The 22614-nt window shown below is 36.6% G+C and overlaps 1 protein-coding gene across 1 annotated transcript in view; it reads left to right on the top strand.

The window, feature by feature from the left end:
* THSD7A (thrombospondin type 1 domain containing 7A) overlaps nt 1-22614 on the top strand; it is a 639499-nt gene that overhangs the window by 274141 nt on the left and 342744 nt on the right. The window contains exon 2 of the mRNA XM_042781429.1: nt 15608-16439. Within this exon, the coding sequence (XP_042637363.1) occupies nt 15608-16439 (832 nt within the window). The remainder of the gene's footprint in view (nt 1-15607; nt 16440-22614) is intronic.

Consider the following 22614-nt stretch of genomic DNA (forward strand, 5'->3'; position numbering starts at 1 on the left):
AAGATTGATATCATAGGCATTAGTGAGCTGAAATGGACTGGTTTTGGCCGTTTTGAATCAGACAATCATATGATCTCCTATGCCAGAAATGACAAATTGAAGAAGAATGACATGGCATTCATCATCACAAAGAATGTCTCATGACCTATCCTGAAGTATGGTACTGTCAGTGATAGGATAATATCCATACTCCTACAAGGAAGAGCAGTTAATAGTACTATTATTCAAATTTACGCACCAACCACCAAAGCCAAAGAGGAGGAAATTAAAGATTTTTACCAATTTCTGCAGGCTGAAATTGACCGAACATAAAACCAAGATGTTTTAATTATCACTCGTTATTGGAATACAAAAGTTGTAAATGAAGAATCACTGATAGTTGGAAAATACAGCCTTGGTGATAGAAATTACACTGGAAATCCCATGATAGAATTTTGTAAGACCAATGTCTTATTCATTGCAAATACCTTTTTTCAACAACACAAATGGCAGCTGTACACATGGACTTCACCAGACGGAGTGCACAGGAATCAGATAGACTACATCTGTGGCAAGAGAAATGGAGAAGCTCAATATCTTCAGCGAAAACAAGGCCAGGAACTGACTACAGGCTAACAATTGCTCATATGCAGTTCAAATTGAAGATGAAAATAATTAAAAGAAGTCCATGAGAGCCAAAATATGACCTTGATTATATTCCTCTAGAATTTAGAGACCATCTAAAGAACAGATTTGATACATTGAACACCAGTGACTGAAAAAAGAGGAATTGTGGGATGACATCAAGTATATCATCCATGAAGAAAGCAAAAGTTTACTAAAAAGACAAGAAAGAAAGAAAAGACCAACATGGATGTGAAAAAGAGGCTCCGAAATTTGCTGTTGAATAGAGAGTAGCTAAAGAAGAACTGACAGGATAAAAAGAGCTGAACAGAAGATTTCAAAGAGCAGCTCAAGAAGACAAAGTCAATTATTATAATGAACTGTGCAAAGATCTGGAAATGGAAAACCAAAAGGGAAGTACACACTTGGCATTTCTCAAGCTGAAAAGACTGAGGAAAAAATTTAAGCCTCAAGTGGCAATATTGAAAGATTACATGGGCAATATGTTGAATGATGCAGGAAACATCAAAAGAAGATGGATGGAATACAAAGACACTATACCAAAAAGAATTGATCGATGATCATCCATTGCAGGAGGTGACATGTAATCAAGAACCAGTGGTACTGAAGGAAGAAGTCGAAGCTGCACTGAAAGAATTGGCGAAAAACAGGACTCCAGGAATTGATGGAATACCATTGAGATGTTCCAACAAATGGATGCCATGCTGAAGGCACTCACTCGGCTATGCCAAGAGATTTGGAAGACAGTTACCTGGCCAACTGACTGGAAGATAGGTATATTTGTACCCATTCCAAAGAAAGGTGATCTTACAGAATGTGGGAATTATCAAATAATACCATTGATATCACACACAAGTAAAATCTTTCTGAAGATAATTCAAAAATGGTTGCAGCAGTATATTGACAGAGAACTTCGAGAAATGCAAGCTGGATTCAGAAAGGGATGTGGAGAGGATATCATAGCTGATGTCAGATGGATCTTGGCTCAAAGCAAAGAATATCAGATGTTTACTTGTGTTTTATTGACTATGCAAAGGCATTTGATTATGTGGATCATAATAAATTATGGATAACATTGAAAAGAATGGGAATTCCAGAATTGTACTCATGAGGAATCTGTACATAGACCAGGAAGCTGTTGTTCTAACAGAACAAGGGATATTGCATTGTTTAAAATCAGGAAGGGAGTGCATCAGGGTTGTATCCTTTCACCATACTTGTTCAATCTGTATGCTGAGCAAATAATCCAAGAAGCTGTATTATGTGAAGAAGAGTGTGGCATCAAGTTTGGAGGAAGGCTCATTAACAACCTGAAATACACAGATGACACAACTTTGCTTACTGAAAGTGAGGATGACTTGAAGTACTTACTGATGAAGATTACACACTACAGTCTACACTATAGATTACACCTCAATTAAAAGAAAATAAAAATGCTCACAACTGGACAAATAAGCAGCATCATGATAGATGGAGAAAAGACTGGAGTTATCAAAGACTTCATATTACTTGGGTCTACAATCAACGCCAATGGAAGTCAAGACATCAGAAGATGTATTGCATTGGCCAAATCTGTTGCAAAGGACCTCTTTCAAATCAGGTGCTGAAAAGCAAAGATATCTTCTTGAAGACTAAGATGCATCTAATCCAAGCCATGATATTTTCAATTGCCTGTTATGCATGTGAGAGCTAGACAATGAATAAGGAAGGCCGAAGAAGAATTGGTGCTTTTGAGTTGTGGTGTTGGCGAAGAATGCTCAAAGTACTGTGGACTGCTGAAAGAACTAACAAATCTGTCCTGGAAAAAGTGCAGGTGGAATGCTCCCTGGAAGGGAGGATGGCCAGACTTTGTCTCACCTACTTTGGTCATGTTAGAAGGGACCATTCTCTGAAGAAGGATGTCATTCTTGGTAAAGTGGAGGGTCAATGAAAGAGGGGAAGGGCCTCAACAAGGTGGATTGACACAGTGGCTGCAGCAATGAGCTCTGGTATATTAGGGATAGTGAGGCTGGCACAGGACCGGGCATTGTTAAGTTCTGTTGTACATAACAACAAAGGCAAATGTGTTGACAAGTCCTGAAGTAATCTGAAAGCTTGACTAATACTGAAGGGTCTACTTTTGAGAAGTTCACAGATCACTTACATGGCTATTTGTAGGAGACCTCAATTCCTTACCATGTGGACTGCTATTGTAGGACTGCTTGAATATCCTCATGATTTCGCAGCTGGCTACACCCAGACCAAGTGCTCAAAGAGAGGGTAAAGTAGAAGCTACAATGTCTTTTATGACCTAACCTTATAAATTACACCAACATTTCTGCACTATCCTACTAGTTAGTGTGAGAGGACACTACGTTCTTGTTGTTGTTAGGTGCCATCGAGTTGGCTCTGACTCTTAGTGACCCCATGCACAAAAGAATGAAACACTGCCTGGTCCTGTGCCATCCTCACAATCCTTGCTGTACTTGAGCCCGTCATTGCAGCCACTGTGTCAATCCATCTTTTTGAGGGTCTTCCGTCTGCTTTACCAAGTATGATATCCTTCTCCAGGGAATGTTTCTTTCTGACAACATGACCAAATTAGGTGACCTGAACTCTGGTACCTCTCACTTCCATTCCTGCTGCACTTCTTCCAGGAGAGATTTGCTTGTTCTTCTGACAGTTGATGACATTTTCAGTATTTTTCACCAGTACCACAATTTGAAGGCATCAACTCTTCTTTGGTCTTTATTCCTTGTCCATCTTTCACTCGTATATGAGGCGATTAAAAATATTAACACTTTAAAGAGGTCTTTTGCAGCAGATTTGCCCAGTGAAGTAAAACATCTGATTTCTTGACTGCTGCTTCCATGAGTGTTGATTGTGGATCCAAATAAAATGAAATTCCTGCCAACTTCAAACTTTTCTCCATTTATCATGATGTTGCCTATTGGTCCAGTTGTAAGGATTTTTGTTTTCTTAATGCTGAGGTATAATATACACTGAAGACTGTAGTCTTTCATCTTCATCGGTAAGTGCTTCAAGTCATCTTTCAGCAAGCAAGGTTGTGTCATCTACATATTGCAAATTGTTAATGAGTCTGATGACATATTCTTCTTCATATAGTCCAGCTTCTTGGATTATTTGCTTAGCATACAAATTGAATGAGTATGGCAAAAGAATACAACTTGGATATACACCCTTCTTGATTTTAAACCATGCAGTATCCCCTTGTTCTGTTTGAACAACAACCTCTTCGTCTAAGTACAGGATCCTCATAAGCACAATGCAATTCCCATTCTTCGCAGTATTATCCATAATTTGTCATAATCCACATAGTCGAATGCCTTTGCATAGTCAATAAAACACAGGTAATTATCTTTCTGGTATTCTTTGCTTTCAGCGAAGATCCATGTGTCATCAGCAATGATATCCCTCATTCCATATGAATTTAGCTTGAATTTCTGGAAGTTCCCTGCCAATGTGCTACTACAATGGTTTTTTAACTATCTTCAGCAAAACTTTGCTTGTGTGTGATACTGATAATGGTTTGATAATTTCCACATTCTGTTGCATCTTCTTTATTTGGAACGAGCTCAAATATTTATCTCTTCCAATCAGTTAGCCAGGTAGCTGCCTTCCAAATTTCTTGGCATAAATGAGTAAGCTCCTCCAGGGCTGCATCTGCTTGTTGAAACATGTCTATGGGTAATCTGTCAATTTCTAGAGCCTTGTTTTTCACCATTCCTTTAGCGCAGCTTGGAATTCTTCAATACCTTGGTTCTTGATCATATGCTACCTCCCAAAGTAGTTGAACATAGACCAATTCTTTTCAGTATAGTGACTCTTCATATTTCTTTCATCTTCTTTTCCTGCTTCTTGCATCACTCAATATTTTTCACATAGAATCTTTCAATATTGCAACTTGAGGCTTGAATTTTTTCTTCAGTTCTTTCAGTTTGAGGAATGCTGAGCATGTTCTTTTGTTTTAGTTTTCTAACTCCAAGTCTTTGCACATTTCCTTATAATACTTTACACACAACTCCTCTGGTCTTCAGTCATTGGTGTTCAGTGTGTCAAATCTATTCTTGAGATTTTCTGTAAATTCAGGTGAGATATAATGAAGGTCATATTTTGGCTCTTGTAGGACTTGTTTTAATTTTCTTTAGCTTCAACTTAAAGTCGGATATGAGCAACTGATGGTCTGTTCCTTATTTTGCCCCTGGTCATGTTCTAACTGATGATACTCAGCTTCTCCATCATCTCTTTAGCATGGATGTAGTCGATTTGATTCCTGTGTATTCATTCCATCTGGTGAGAGCCACATGTACAGTCACTGTTTATGTTTATGTAAAAAAGGTATTTGCAATGAATAAGTCTGTCTTTGGTCTTGCAAAATTCTATCATTTCATCTCCAATGTCATTTCTGTCATCAGGGACATATTTTCCAACTATGGATGCTTTTTCTTTGTTTCCAACTTTTGCATTTTAATCACTAGTAATAATCAATGCATCTTGATTGCATGTTTGGTCAATGTCAGACTGCAGAAGTTGGTAAAAGTCTTCTATTTCTTTGTATTTGTCTTTAGAAGTTGATGTATAAATTTGAATAATAGTAGTATTAACTATTCTTCCATGTAGGCATATGGATATAATCTATCCATATTATCATTGACAGCACTGTTTTTCAGGATAGATCTTGAAATGTTCTTTTTGATGATCAAGGTGACGTCATTCCTCTTTAACTTGTCACTCCCGGCATAGTTGATCATTTGAGTGTCCAATTAAAAATGGCGAGTACTAGTCTATTTCAGCTCACTAATGCCAAGGATGACTCAACGGCACATAACAACAACAACGATGCCAAGGACAATGATCTTTATGCATTCTATTTCATTTTTGACAACTTCTGTAAAAATTATATAGCATTCATAAACTTATGATATAATTGCAATAATTTAATGCACCATTAAAAGCATACACACACACATATACATGAATACAAGTCAGATCTGACTCATAGTGACCCCTCCTTGGGTTTCTGAGGTTTCACTACTGAAGTAGATTGCCCAATCTTCTTTCCGAGGAGTGGCTGGTGGGTTTGAACTGCTAGCCTTCTGGTGAGCAGTCAAATGACTTAGGCACTATGCCACCAGAGCTCCCAAATATATACAGACACATCAAATGACAGTTTTTATGGCCAAATCAGTACACAAAACTTCATATTTTATCTGGAATTATGGGGATTATTATCTCTCTTAGGTTTCCTGGTGGTGCACTGATTAAGCACTGAGCTGCTATCTGAAAAGTTGGCTATTTCAACCCATCTAGCACTTTGGGGGAGAAAGACTTGGACATCTGGTTCTTTAAAGATTAAAACCAAACACCAAGCTGACTGCCACCAAGTTGATTCCAACTCATAGCAACTCTATAAGACAGAGTAGAACTGCTTCATAGTGTTTCCAAGGCTATAAATCTTTATGGAAGCATCTCATATTTCTCCCAGGGAGCCACTGGTGGTTTTGAACTGCTGTCCTTTTGGTTAGCTGCCAAATGCCTTTACCACTGTGCCACCAGAACTCCTGTTCAAAGCCATCAATAATACAAATTCAATTAAACAACAGTGAGTTTCTGTGTATTTGTCATATTAACAAGGAATTTATTGTAATAATCAGTGTTTATCAGGGTTTGGTGAAGGGAGCATAAATTTCCACAAAGTTCTCTCTAAAATCAGTTGGGCAACATATATTTAAAATCCTTTGACCCAGGTGTTCACTTTAATGGAAACTAGCCTAAAGAAATTAAGACTGATACATGCAGACTTTAAAAATCTTAGTGAAAAAATATGAATCTTTTCATGTGAGAGAAAGACATTTCACTAATATCTATCACTAATGTATATTCTAATAATATTGACACTTCATTTCTGGTTCAGCTAGTGTTACAAGACAATGAGAGGTAATGACATGGTTTATATTATATTTTATAAATCAGGATACCAGGGCCCTAAGAGAAAATAATTTTCTGTAGACAAATAAAACATGATAGGTCCTACAAATAAATTATTCAGCAATGTAAAATCACCTATCCTAGTTACTGATTTCACATTTATTGTCTTACCAGATTTAAAGTATTTGCTCTAATTTGTACATTTAATTGGATAGTCTTATATAATTTTTAATTAAAATTTAATTACTTATTGAAGCTGAAACCACAGTTTGACTTCCACAGTGATTTCTCCTCATTCACCAAATTGATTTGTCATTTGAGAGTTATGTTTTAAATTTAAATTAAGTTAAACTAAATTAAAACTCAAGTCAAAGAAGCATTCAGCTCACCTTTTCTTTTTGTTTAAAAATAAATCTTTATTTATTCTGGGTTAGTAAAATACTCAAAATGTAATTGTTTTTATGTTCACAAATTTGTACAAAGAGGTGTACTAGGCAGATCATATATTTATAATTAAATCAATTAGATGAAGTGGCATTATTTTGAACGGCACAGTATGCCAGGCATTCAGATTACCACTTTATGGAACTGCAAGACCTACATTTAGGTCTGCATTTTGTTCTAGCTCCAGAAAATCTCCTTTAATATGATGAATACAAAAGAAGCAAAATCATGTTTTACTGCTAAAAAAGAGTGAAGGGTATTACCATTTTTCAGAATATTTAATGTCTTTCTAGGATTAAATTTTAGTCAAAATATTCAAAGAATGGACCCTCCAAGAAAATATGCTCATGAGATTCACCTTATGGGAGCCTAAACTTACAGAAATTCTAGTCTACTGATATGAAGAAAAATATGCTTGTAAATTGTTGGTGAGAGGGGAAATGGTACATTTTGGTAGTCAGTATTGTAATACTAAATTTGTCGAAACCTTGAAACTTTCTAGAACCTTTGGCCAAATGATCTGAACAATATATAGCAATGGATGCTCATTGTAACGTGCTTTAAATATTGGAAACAATTAGAAAAGACTCAAATGTCTGTAGCAAGTGCCTACAGATATGTAATTAATTAGATATGTCTTGATAAATTGCTGCAATGAAATATTGTTGTAATAATTGTTATCCAGTTGGGTCCAACTCATGGGTGACCTTATAGATAACAGAACAAAACTTTGAGCTAATTCCATGATTACTGGTATGTTCGAATCCACTGTTGTGGCTATTGGGTAATGCCCTCTAGCCTAGAGGCCTCATCTTTCAGCGCTATATTGAACACTATTCTGTTTTGATCCATAATATTTTTTTGACTAATTTTTCAGAAGTAGATTGCCAAGCCTTTTTTTCTAGGCTGTCTTAGTGTGGAAACTCCTCTGAAACCTGTCCACCACAGTATATGCACTACTTGAAATATTGGCAGCATCACTTCTGGCATTGTACAAACCACCATAGTATGACAGACTGAGAGACAGATGGTGGGTTATAACCATACTGTGTTGTTAGCTGCTGTGAAGTGGGCCCCTGACTCATGGTGACCCCACACACAACCAGACCGAGCTATTGTGATCCACAGGGTTTTCAATGGCTAATTTTCTAACGTTGCTCCCCAGACGTTCTCCCTAGATCATTTTAGTCTATAAGCTGTGGTGAAACTTGTTCACATCACAGTGACTCTGACAAAAGAGTGATGGCTGGCTTGAAGTGCTTTGCCCGAGAATCAAATCTGGGTCTCACACATGGAAAGCAAGAATCGTAGTATATATCTATCTAATTGTGTGGGAGCTCTGTTAGGGTAGTGCCTAAGGCATTGGGCTGCTAACCAGAAGGCTGGAGGTTCAAACCTACAAGCCACTCCCCAGAAGGAAGGTTGGGCAATCTACTTCCATAGTGATACTGCCTTGGAAACCCAACGAGGGTTGCTGTGAGTCAGATCCGACTCCACGGCAATGGTTGCATTTTTTTTTTTTTTTTTCATCTAATTGTATAGATATGAAGAGCAAAAGGTAACTAATAGGTTCAATCACTGTAGACCAAAAAGAATTTGAAGCTGTTTAAGCCCCCCACATGTACTGAAATAAATTGTAAAGTAAAAAACCAAATTATAGAACAATTTAAAATGCAATCCCAGATTTGTTTAAATTGTTTTAATCACTTAGGATCATGTTGTTGTTGTTGTTATGTGCCGTCGAGTCGGTCCCAACTCATAGCGACCCCTCCTTCTGGTTAGCAGTCAAGTGCTCTAGCCACTATGCTACCAGAGCTCAAAATATAAAACTAGTTACCTGTAATTGATGGGGTTTATGAGGAATTTTTATTCCTACTATTTATCAATAATCTCAAATTTTTGACACATTGAATGGCTCAAGGCAAAACAGATAGAAAAAATAATTTTTTAAAATTTGTTGACTTGTAAATTTTAAAATAGGTTACTGGGTAACATTCAAGAGACAGGATTAGTATATTACTAAGCCATTTGCTCCTTGGTCTTGGTAGAGTAGGACAAGTTGTTCCATAAACAAATCCAGGAGAGGAAAAACACTGCTTCATTTGAAGGATCGAAACATATTTAGTCAAACAAGAAACTGATTCATTTGAGAGTTTTACAGCAAACAAGGACAGAAAGTAGTTTGCATAATTTTCTCATGCTCGTTTTATAGTGTTTATCTTTTATAAGACTCTTGAACAGTTGCTGGCCACCTGTCAATAATGTGCCCTTTTATAGACTCAACCTTTTATTGTTCTTATGTCCTTCTCGTACAAAAAATAGTCTTTGAGAAGTCTGTTAAATATAATGCCTAAAATGCTAATTTTCAATTAGAAACACTGTCTTTTCTTGATGGAAATAAATAGTTTTCAATGATATGAAGAGAATAGGCACATTATAAAATCTCTTTAGCAGGAGTAGAAATAAATTCATTATTTTATCAAGAGTTTTGGAAAGTTAGTTAAGTATTATATTTAAATTATTGGCTTATGGAAAACTAAGCCAAGTAGTATGTATTTAAAGTTTTGCCACAATTTTAGTAATTTGACATTGATTTCAAGTGAAAATATTTGTACTGTGAGTCTATCAATTGCATAAATATGTTGGGTATATAAAAAGTTGCTTTATCTTCCTTTTAGTTGTAAAACACATCCAGTGTTTCTTTCTCAATTTACATAAAATCTGTCAAGTAAAGTGTTATACACATGTTCTTTGACCTACATCCTAGAAGTGCTTACTGTGATACTGAATAAACACAATCCTACAAATCTGTACACTAGCATTTATTTCTATTCATAAGGAGACATTATCCAAGGCCTTAAGTAGAAAGCTGCCTTTGCTTTGTTTTGCTTTTGTTGAATTAGATCCCAAGTTCCCTTTAAATAATCATGCACAAGAACAATAAATGAAACAAGTTTCAAACCAATGGAAATTCTTTATGCTCTTGTTAAAAAGCAAACATTCCCCCCATCTCCACCTTCCCACTACCACCACCTCCCACTCTCTCTCAATAATTTGAGATATGAGGCTGAATTTCAGTGTTTGTACAGAGACATTTCATATTAAATATTACCTTCTTATGTAGTACTTGTGAGAGTACTTCATGTTTTCCTTGATAAAATTTGCATATTGTGCTTTCAAACTGCACTTTAAAATATTTGCACTCGTTGAAACATGGTAGCTAATTGGACTAACAATTCTCAGCTGTCAAGAACAATTTTAGATGTGGTCTCTTTTCTGTTCAATGTATGATTATTTCAAGACAGCTTGGAGGGCAGAAGTAGACAGCCCTTCATTGGTTATACAGTGGTGAAGATTTGATCTTTCAAGAGGCCTGTTAATTGGACACACATGCAACACCCAAGGTGCAATGAGAAGATAAGGCAGCAGTTAAAACCTACAAGGTGACTGAGTTTTCTTTAGGTTCAATCATGATTATGTTGCCACCCCTGCTTTTGCTGATGCTGTTAGGCATTTTATTCCTTTTCTTTAGCTTCAGTGGGTATTTTTATAGATCTCCATGGAGTTTTCTGGGGTATGCTATCTTATGGCGTTCAGTGTAAATATACTTGGAATAAAATAAACTGGACTTGGTTATCTGCAAGCAGCTAGTTAATAAGAATTTGGAATAATCTTTATTGGGATGGGAATTAAAATGTATTTGTATTTTAAATGTATGATTTTTCTAGTAATATAAATAAACTTTAGAAATTCTAATTCATTATCAATGTTTATAAAATAGTGTAGAAATGTACTCGAGTCCAATCACTTTCTTCCATCTGGTGTTGCCATCAATCATGTTATGTCTTTGATATTAAGATCCACAAACTAACCTTTCTCCTTTCTGAGCAAAATAATTGAGGAAATTTGTTCAAATATATGATATGAAAATTTAAAAAACTTAAACTATGAAATGTAATTAATTATTCCATTAAAATGAGAGTGTGAAGCTTTTATAAATATAATTACTAATTGATTAACTATACTTGTACTGTGTAAAAGAATGTTCACACAAACAGACACACACACACACACAGGTGATGTTCCTCATAGCCACTGAGGAACTTCAAAGTAAGAATTATGCTACATTGCAATAAACTCTAAATTTTAAATAACTTACTCCTGTCAATATTTCTATGTTAAGTTGTAATTTTTAATTTATCAGAAAACTATTGGCATTAAACAATCTCTGTAGTGGAGTCACTATAGTCAAAGATCAATAGAGAAATAGATGTTCAAAAATATATTCCTAGTTGGAAAAATTTAGTTTCTCCAGACTAAAGAATAAAAAATACTCCTTGGTCCCCTTAGGGAGTATATGTGTTTTTCTTTACAAAGTGCAAAATGAGCATTCAAGTCATAGTTTCATAAATAAGATGCCACTATTATTGAACTTTCATATGAGCTGTTTTCTTTTTTGGTTTTTAAGACATTCGCATATTTTGAGTAGAAATGAAAGTTTATTTTATTTTTCATATGTAGTTGAAAATCATTACTAGAAAATGTGTTTTATCTAGTTCGAAAGGCAAAAGAAATAAAATAGAGTAAAATACTCTAATAAGAAATACTATTCATAAGACTCCCATAATAATCTAAAATCTGCCCCAAAAGGTATGCCAATTTAAGAAGACTCTTTTATGTATTTATTTATCTAAAAATATATGCAATAATATTAAAACAAGTAACATGGGAAACTTATAGGTTCTCAAGATTACACTTTGGGTTCTGGTTGTAATTGAATATATGATTCATTTTAAATTTATAAAATTTATTTCATTTAAAAAAATTTATTTTAAAATTTATTTGAAATTTATAAAATTGCCACTGGTAATTGCCTTTTTTCAGTAGCTAGGTAAAAATCAAAAGTTTTTAGATAATCAATGATATATTGGAATGACTTAAAGGAAAATTATATTTTGTTTTTATCCTCAATTACCTGTACAACTGCTATGTGTTGAATAATAAATTGGAAAAGTATTTCTGTGATTTGATTTCTGATTTTATTCATTTACTTAATAAATAGTATTGAGCCTGTCCTATGTGCATATACAACTGCTGTTACAGAAGATGGATGAAGGCCTGCCCTCAAGGGGCCATGGAATTGTTGTTAGTTGCCATAGAGTTGATTCTGACTCATGATAATACCATGTGTGCAGAGTGAAACTGCTCCATAGTGTTTTATGAGCGGTAATCTTTGGAAGCAGATCACCAGGACTGCCTTCCAAGGCACATCTGGGTGGGTTCAAACCTCCAACCTTTTGGCTTATAGTCTAGTGCTTAACCATTTGTGCCACTCATGGAATCTTATGTGGTCATGGAGTCAGTCTAATTTGGCAAACAAATTTCATTAAACTAATTGAAATTAATTTCATTAAGCTAATTGAAATCCTTGCAACTGGTCCAGTTAAACAGCTTCACAATGGATGGAGAAAAAATTGAAGTTGTCAAGAACTTCATATTACTTCATTCTACAATCATCACCAATGGAAGCAGCAGTCAAGACATCAGACTACATATTGCATTGGACAAATCTTCTGCAAAAGACTTCTTTCAAGTGATGAAGAGCAAAGATGTTTCCTTGAAGACTAAGCTGTGCCTAACCCAAATCATGGTATTTTCAGTTGCTTCTTATGTATGTAGGAGCTCTGGTGGTATAGTGCCTAAGGCATTTGACTGCTAACCAGAAGGCTGGTGGTTCAAACGCAACAGCCACTTCTTGGAAGGAAGATTGGGCAATCTATTCCTGTAGAGACACTGCCTCAGAAACCCAAGGAATGGTCACTATGAGTTGAATCAACTTGACAGCAGTGAGTTCTTATGCATGTGAGAGCTGGACAATGAATAAGGAAGACCAAAGAAGAGTTGATGCTTTTGAGTTGTGGTGTTGGAGAAGAATGTTCAGATAACTATGGACTGCTAAAAGGACTAACAGATCTGCCCTGGAAGAAGTGCAGCCAAAATGCTCCTTGGAAGCGAGAATGGCCAGACTTCTTTTCACCTACTTTGGTCTTGTTGTCATGAGGAATCATATCCTGGAGAAGGATATCATGCTTAGTAAAGTGGAAGGTCAATGAAGAAAGGGAAGGTCCTCAACAATTTTGTTCAGTTTCAGTGGGGAAAATGAGTAAATGCCAAAGATGTGTGTAATTCTAAATACACACACATGCACATATGCATATGGAGCTCTGCTGGTATAGTGGGTAAGGCATTTGGCTGCTAACCAGAATGCTGGCAGTTCAAACCCACCAGCTGCTCTGTGGGAGGAAGATGAGGCAATCTACTTCCGTAAAGATTTATATTATTTGGAAACCCAATGGGGTCACTTTGAGTCAGAATCAATTCAATGGCAGTGTGTGTGTGTATGATATTTGTATATATATGTATTTTTTTCTTGTTAAGAAAGACAGTAGGTTCTGTGATACTCAAACTGAATATTTAGAAAATCTCTAAGAGATCATCCACATATTTGTGAATACTTTTCTTTTTGAAATTTAAAAATAAAATATATCATCAGATGTTTCCTGTTGACAGATGCAACAAAAACACTGGTGGTATACTCAGCTTTTTAATCCATCCATTTTTAATATCAGCACTCTGGGAAGACTGTTTCTCTAATGCACTATAAGTTCCTTATAAGTCTTGTAAGTCTTTACATACAACTTTTGTAATGATATGTATATGCCAAATCCGATCCTTATTTCCATGTGACAGTGATTGATTAGAACAATGTTTATGTTAGTCTCTTTTTTATTTACTTCTCTATTATATGATTATATGTTGTCTAGAAGACAGTATCTGAACCTTAAACTCTAAAATCTAGATTAAATCATTAGACTAAAAAAACTGGGATTATAACTCAGGTTGGCTTTGTATTCATCGAGATTTCAAGTAGCAAAATCACTTCACCTTCTTGTCTCCTGTTTTTCTCATCCATAGAATGAATCCACTTACCTAGTTTAGTGGTTTTCAATTTTCAGCAGCAGAAGCCTTTTGTCAGACAAAAAATTATGTACAATGTCAACATATGTAAATCATAAAATGGAGATTTTCTTTTTGAAAAAGCAATGGGGGAAGAGCATAGTGGAGGGATGTTGTTGTTTGTTGTTATTTGCCGTCGAGTCAGCCCCGACTCATAGTGACCCCTCCTTGGGTTTCCGAGGCAGTATCACTACGGAAGTAGGATTGCCCAACCTTCCTTCCGAGGAGTGGCTGGTGGATTTGAACCGCCAGCCTTCTGGTTAGCAGTCAAGTGCCTTAGGCACTATGCTACCAGAGCTCCTTATAGTGGAGAGAAGGAGGCCTATATGCTGGTCCTCACCCTCCCCACACAGCCTATTGAAGATGGCTATCAGGGCGCTCTGGTGGCAAAGTGCCTAAGGCATTTGACTGCTAACCTGAGGGCTGGCAGTTCAAACCCACCAGCCCTCCCCAGAAGAAAGGTTGGGCAATCTACTTCCATAATGATACTGCCTCAGAAACCTAAGGAGTTGCTGTTAGACAAATCAACTTGACAGCAGTGAGTTTCTTTTTTTTTTTTTTCATAGGGTAGATCAAATGATTCCTCAAATTTCATCAGACACATTGTGAAAATCATGTAATTACATTATATTTAAATTTCTCTAAAGTTTTAAAGTAATTCTCATCTTCATGTATTGACATTTTTTTGTAAAGCATTGAAATCCTAAAGTCTACCTTAGAAAAATAAATAATATATGCAAATTTAATAAGATCTCAGTCTGCGCTAAGAAGGATTCTAAAGTAAAATGCCCACATTGCATAGTAAAGTCACTGACTGAAGCATAAAACAACTCTATAATACCAAATTGTGCATACTGAGAAATGAATAAATTGTTTATATCCTAAGTACTCCTTGAACATTCAGAAAATTGCAAAAGTCTTTTAATTGAATCTAAATTTCCTTATCCACCTCTATACTTTCCTTGGAGGATGAAATAATTTTCGATAACTTTAAAGGCAGAAGGTGCTTAAGTGGCACTTTCTAGTTTTGGTTACCAGAAAGTAAGCACTTTAAATTCTGTCAGCACACACAGTACATGACAATTAGATCCTTACAGTCATAAGTATATAACACTGAAAAATGAAGTGGTAGAAGAAAGCACGTTCTACAAACAGTTAATTGTCCAGGAAAGAAAAGTCTGTAGGAGACAAAGCTTTTCATATGGGACAGTTTTCTTTGGCAGCTACTGGAATGGATTTGGCAGTTGTGATACAGGAGTAATGGGTCTTCACTGTGACTAGTATCTGAGGTCTTTTATGAGCAAGGATCTTCTAATTACCTAAAATAAGGAAATGAACAAAAGCGAGCCTTCTGTAATCCCAAAAGGACCCAAAGTGAAATTATCCCAGCAGTTACTTTATATAGACCTTGACATAGTTCCCTTTTGCAAAAATACTTAGTCCCGATCATTACTTTTCAACAGTCATGTACAGAGACCTACTTTATAACACTTTAGGGAAGTTAATGTTCTAGATCTTGAAACGTCTTTCTGGAATATGAAGTGACTTGTAGTATTCTTCTAGTAGCATTGTTAACTCTTGTATTGTTTTGTAGGTCCATGGGGCCGATGCATGGGAGACGAATGTGGTCCAGGAGGCATTCAGACCAGGGCTGTGTGGTGTGCCCATGTGGAAGGATGGACGACATTGCATACAAACTGTAAGCAGGCAGAGAGACCAAATAACCAGCAAAATTGTTTCAGAATTTGTGACTGGCACAAGGAGTTGTATGACTGGAGGCTAGGCCCCTGGAATCAATGTCAGCCCGTGATTTCAAAAAGCCTAGAGAAACCCCTCGAGTGCATTAAGGGGGAAGAAGGCATTCAGGTGAGAGACATAACATGCATCCAGAAAGGCAAAAACATTCCTGCAGAGGATATCATTTGTGAGTACTTTGAGCCCAAGCCTCTTCTGGAACAGGCCTGCCTTATCCCTTGCCAGCAGGATTGCATTGTGTCTGAGTTTTCTGCCTGGTCTGAGTGTTCAAAGACATGTGGCAGTGGGCTACAGCACCGGACACGTCACGTTGTGGCACCCCCTCAGTTTGGAGGCTCTGGTTGTCCAAACCTGACAGAGTTTCAAGTGTGCCAATCCAGTCCATGTGAAGATGAAGAGAGGATGTACAGCTTGCATGTGGGTCCTTGGAGTACGTGTTCAATGCCCCACTCTCGACAAGCAAGACAAGCAAGGAGACATGGGAAGAATAAAGAACGGGAAAAGGACAGAGGAAAAGGAGTAAAGGATCCAGAAGCCCGTGAACTTATTAAGAAAAAGAGAAATAGAAATAGACAGAACAGACAAGAGAACAAATATTGGGACATCCAGATTGGATATCAGACCAGAGAGGTTTTGTGTACTAACAAGACTGGAAAAGCAGCTGATTTGAGGTAATGTTTTATTACCATTAACTACCTGTGTCTACCTGTCAAGGCCATGGGTAGGGATAATACTTAAGATGTGCTGTCCTAAGTTCTGGAATGCTACATATACATTTAGTATGAATTACATCCATGTGGAACCTTTGGTACTTTAAACCTTTCAAGCTTCTGTGGATGTTCTGGGGTTATTCCTCTCATGTTTAGGCACTATACCACCATCACCACACCATTTTCCTTAAAGTCGATTTCAACTCCTGATCCCATGTGTGTCAGAATAGAACTGTGCTCCATAGAATTTTCAAAGGCTTATTTTTAGGGAGTAGATCACCGCACATTCTGGGTGTACTTGAACCTGTACCCTTTTATAGGTTTGTAGCTGAGTGTGTTAACTGTTTGCATTACCTTGGCATTATACTAAACCAAAAACCCAAATTCACTGCCATCGAGTCGATTTGACTCATAGCAACCCTTCCTTGGGTTTTCGAGGCAGTATCACTACTGAAGTAGATTGCCCAGCCTTCCTTCCAAGGCGTGGCTGGTGGGTTTGAACCACCAGCCTTCTGTTTAGCAGTTAAATGCTTTAGGTACTACACTACCAGAGTTCCTATACTACTTGAATTAATTTAACATTTCCTTTCCCATCTAGATCATGCACAATTCTCCATGAAAAAACACTACTTCTTTCAGTGAACAGTTTTGTTTCCTTGTGTAATAGGGAAAAAAAAATATTGGGTAGAGGGTTAGGATTTTGAATTCAGATACTTATTTTTAATAAAATAGTGTAAGGCACACTTGTAATCTCTCCAAGTTTATAACATTTTCAAATGACCCTATAAACAAAATCTGCTCGAAACAACAACCTGGGGAGCTATAGCTAAGAATAATTTTAGTTCACATTTTATAAAATAGAGTAGCTCTCTCAAGAGAAGAAAAGGGAAACCTGCTGCATAAAATAAGTTATGTAGAAGCTATTTAATCATGAGCAGTCTAGTTTAGAAAATATGTAATTACTGGCTGCATATTCTAGATAGAAATTATTTGGCAAATTATCTTTGGGTAAATAATGACTATATTATGAAATATGAAAGACTTTCTCATGCATGACTTATTTGTTGTGAAAATAATATTCATTGAGGATTATCTAAAGGATATGATGTCCTCTGAATATTCTGTTTTGCTCTTGGATAAGCCAAACCATCTGGGAGTGGCTTATCAGGATCATTTGCATAATTGCTTTTCTTGAAATATTTATGCAGTTATGGTTTGTGCTGACCTGAGAGAAATTATGGAAACATCACTCAGAATTTGATATTGTATTTATTGTGGAAGTGACATTGAGAGTGTCATCTACTACACCATTCAGTCTGCCCTCTTGACTGAAAACATGAGATAAATATCACTGAGGTTGCGACTCATGTGTTTTTGATGAGCAGTTGCATTGCTTTTCTTATGGCCCCTGTTAAGCTTGCAAGAGATCACATTTTCCTGTTTTGCTGTTGGGAACCTAAATAGAACCAGGTGGTATGCATTTTGTTTATTAACATTATGCCATTGGTTTCAGTTCTTCTCTCATCCTCATTATTTTTCCTTCACCCACTCTTTTCTCTAAGTTGTTATGTATCAATTTTGAAAGCTTATTTAAACGTCTTTTTGGAACAAGATATAGTTTAAATATATAAGTAAACAAGCAAGCAAACAAACAGCAAACAGTTGATTCACCTGTTTCAGACAATCATTTCACTCAGTATGGCATAATCTGTTCACTGTTTTTAGCATATCTACTACCCCTTTGTACTTATACATTTGCATTTTATCACAGCTGTACAATAATCTGTTCTTTCTTTATTGTGGCCTCTTCTCTCTAACTCCTGCTCTGGCTTTGCTAACAGTTGCCTTTTCTTCTACCTTTGTTCTCTTGGTTTCTTACACCTGGCACACATGTATGTATGCACGTTTAAACTCTGGGTCTGGGTCATGCGTGCTTTTCCATTCAATCTCTGTTTTGTTTTTTCTGACCCTTCTTGTTCTGGTGATTTTCTGGTCTTTTTTCCAGAAGTATTACAGTTATTAGTTACTTGAATCCCACTGAGTAATTGAATGAGCCTCTAAGGCAACTTGAGTTGTCTCCTGCTGTCATTGGGTTAACATGCTGCAGACATTTAATCTAATGTTGACTACTCAATTAACAGTGTAATTAGGATAGTAGCTACCACTGAATAGAGCTTAATATACCGATGCAGTTGTCTGAATTAGGGAAATACATTAATAATCTGTAGATCATTTGTCAAGTTCTTATAGGCCTTTTAAAATATCGTACCTAACTAATAATGGTGGCAATTATATTTTGATTTATTGAGGTATACATTTTATGTAAATAACTAAATTTATTATTAATATTTCTCACATATAAAATATTGTACATGATTAAGAGAATTAAAGTCCTACTGAAGAAGAAACAAAACTCAATATTTTTACTCCATTTTGCTCAAGTTTTACATCATGATATCAAAGGAGCCAGGTGAGGAGTAAATGAGTCCACCCCAACAAAGCACAGTGCCATGGATCAATGACTTGATGATTATATTTAAAATGTTTCATCTTCTATCAAATTCAGAAATAATTTTATTATGTAAGAGGATGAAATAATTTAATATGGCTAAAAAATCCTATTACAATGTTGTTGTTGTTGTTGTTAGGTGCCGTCGAGTCATTTCCAACTCATAGCGACCCCATGCACAGCAGAATGAAACACTGCCCAATCCCGTGCCAGCCCCACAATCCCTGCTATACTTGAACCCATCATCACAGCCACCATATCAATCCATCTCATTGAAGGCCTCCCCCTCTTTCCTCGACCCTCCACCCTACCAAGCATGACATCCTTCTCCAGGGAATGGTCCCTTCTTACAACATGACCAAAATAGGTGAGACGAAGTCTGGCCATTCTTGCTTCCAAGGAGCATTCTGGCTGCACTTCCTCCAGGACAGATCTGTTAGTTCTTTTAGCAGTCCATGGTACTTTCAGCATTCTTCGCCAGCACCACAACTCAAAAGCATCAACTCTTCTTCGGTCTTCCTTATTCATTGTCCAGCTCTCACATGCATACAAGGTGGTTGGAAATACCATGGCTTGTGTCAGGCGCACCTTAGTCCTCAAGGAGATATCCTTGCTCCTCAGCACTTGAAACAGTTCCTTCGCAGTTGACTTTCCCAATGCTAAACGCCTATTACAATACCTAGGTAAATTTGTCTAAATAAACCCAAGATCAGGGGAAGTATTTCATAGGCAAATAATAATTACTTTAGTAGAACTACTGCTAAAACTTCCAAGTTAAAGATGATAAATCTCACCTGCTTTCTTCTTTCAAACTAATGGAAATCAATAAGAAAGGCCATTGTCATATGACACTAGAAACAGTCACAGTCCAAAACACAATTGACACAGAAAAGGAGTTGGCCATTTGATGAAATTAAGTCTAAGTGAGTGGTTTTAGGAACACTCAAAATCTCTAAGAGCCTGAACTCCCTGAGGGGCTTAGTCAATGACGCTTCCTTAGTATGGCATGGTCTGTATTAGCAAAAATACAAAAGCAAAACCCACTGCTGTGGAGTCTATTCCAATTCATAGAAACCCTCCAGGACAGAGTAGAACTGCTCCATAGGGTTTCCAATGCTGTGAATCTTTATGGAAGCAGCTGCCACATCTTTCTCCCACAGAGCAGCAGGGAGGGTCAAACTGCCAACCTTTAGATTAGCAGACCAGTGATTTTAATGACTGTGGTACCTGAGCTCCTTTTGTTAGCAAAAGCACTTATGAAATACCCTTGAACTCTGTTTGAAAACAAAATGACATAATAGATAGGACTGAACGAGAGCATGTAGTATGTCATTATTCTTGATAAAAAACTATCAGTTTGATGGAGTGAGGGGTTAAAAGGTTTGCTGATCAGTAGAAGGGAGTTCTATCTATACCATTACACATACACCATATTGCAGGAGGATTTCCTGTGAACTAGTCACTTCCAGCAGGATTGAATAGAGTCTTAACTCAGGACAAGAATTGCTATGAAAATGTGGACCAGTATTTCTTCAAGAAAGCAAAGATTAAAGAAAATAAATTCATTCTGAAGAAAAGCATAACCAATTTCAGCATTCGAACAAGAGATAAGAAAACAGGATACGCTTAAAGTGATTTGACAGAGCTCAGAAAACAAATGGAGGAGAATTATAAAACAAGGCAGAACTAAGATTCACATTGTTGTTACTGTCAGTTGCTGTTGATTCAATTCCAACTCACAGCAACCCGTGCGTGCAGAGTACAACTGTTCCGTAGGGTTTCAAAGCAGTGATCTTTTGGAAGCAAATCACCAGACTGCCTTCCAAGGTACCTGTGGGTTGGTTTGAATCACAAACCATTTGGTTAATAGTGGAGCCTTTAACGGTGTCACCTAAAATCAAAAACCAAGTCTATTTCCATTGAGTCTGTTCCAACCGAGAGCAACCTTATAGGACAAAGTACAACTGCCCTATAGAGTTTCCAAGGCTATAATTGTTATGGAAGTAGACTGCCACATCTTTATCCTGCAGAGAGACTGGTGGGTTCATACTGCTGATCCTTGGGTTTGCACGTGAACACTTAACCACTGCACCACCTGGGGAATAAATAGTCACATTAAACACAGAAAAAATATGTGGAAAAGTGCTCTGTGGTAAGAAGAGTTAGTAATATAGAGAAAAGTTTATGCAAGTCAAGTAAAATTTAATTTTTATAAAAGACAATGGTTAAGGAAACAATGGAAGTCAAAATGTGAAATCCCGGTGTTCCTGAAGATGTTGTTGTTGTTGTTATGTGCTGTCGAGTCAAACCCGACTCATAGCGACCCCTCCTTGGGTTTCCGAGGCAGTATCACTATGGAAGTAGGATTGTTCCTGAAGATAGGACCTGAAAATTAGAACAGGGAAAAAAAAAAAAAAATTAGAGGTAGGATATACTTCTCCCAATTTAAGGAAGAAATTAATCCACAGACTGAAATTATACAAGGCCAATATTTTGTTAGAAAAGGGTGAAATAGTATCCTCATGGAAGAACTGAAATACATCAGTTTTTAGATATATAGACAAACAAAGAGACATCAAACTGAAAACCAGCACAATGCTTAATTGCGAAACATTACATGCAGTCTCTTTAAGGTAAAAAATAAGACAGTACATTATCTCCACTCTCTGTTAACAATGATCTCTAAGTACTAGTCAATGTAGTTAGAAAAAAGAAATGACAACTGGAAAGCAGGTGGCAAAATTTACATTTTTTCCCAATATGATGTATACTGGAAAACTAGAGAGACTCACTTAGAAATATAAACAATAACAGAATTCAATTAGATAGATGGACACAAAAATAATATCCAAAATTCAGTATATTCTCTAGATGCAAACAGCAAACTAATTTGCTTAACCAATAAGCAATGGGATGGGGGGGAATGATAGAAATATTCCATTTACAGTTATTTTTTAAAATAACTCTAATTACAGAATTTCTGCACATAATACTAGATTTGGTGTAGAAAAGTAAAGTTATGCCTGTCTACAACATTTACTAAGATACACCAATTGTCTCTACAAGGAAAAACTAAGCATTCAAGACAGGCCAGGAAAATACTGAAAAATAAAAATAGAGTAACTGTACCAGATAGTGATATGCATTATATTTCATGATAATAAAAGTAAAATTTTAATAAGTGAAACTAATTGTGTTAATACAGGGATAGTAAAGGAGCCCTGGTTGTGTAGTGGTTGAGCACTCATCTGCAAACCAAAAAGTTGGTGGTTCAAACCCGGTAGCTGCTTCACAGGAGAAAGATGTGACAATTATCTGTCTTTCCAGAAAGACAGATGGAAATCCTATGGAATAGCCTTGGAAACCCTATGGGAGTTCTACTCTGTCCTATAGGGTCCCTATGAGTTGGAATTGACTTAATAGCAATGAATTTGGTTTGTTTTTTTGGACATGAATAGTCAGATAAAACAGAATAGGCTGCAGAAAAATATCCCAAAACCATAAAATATGTCATCTATGATGAAGGGCCAGGAAGCTCTGGTGGCACAGTGCCTAAGGCATTTGACTGCTAACCAGAAGACTGGCAGTTCAAACCCACCAGCCACTCCTTGGAAGGAAGGTTGGGCA

The sequence above is a fragment of the Orycteropus afer genome, unplaced genomic scaffold, assembly GCF_000298275.1.
Source record: "Orycteropus afer afer isolate SDZICR_OR568_19922 unplaced genomic scaffold, OryAfe1.0 scaffold00119, whole genome shotgun sequence".
Classification (NCBI taxonomy): domain Eukaryota; kingdom Metazoa; phylum Chordata; class Mammalia; order Tubulidentata; family Orycteropodidae; genus Orycteropus; species Orycteropus afer.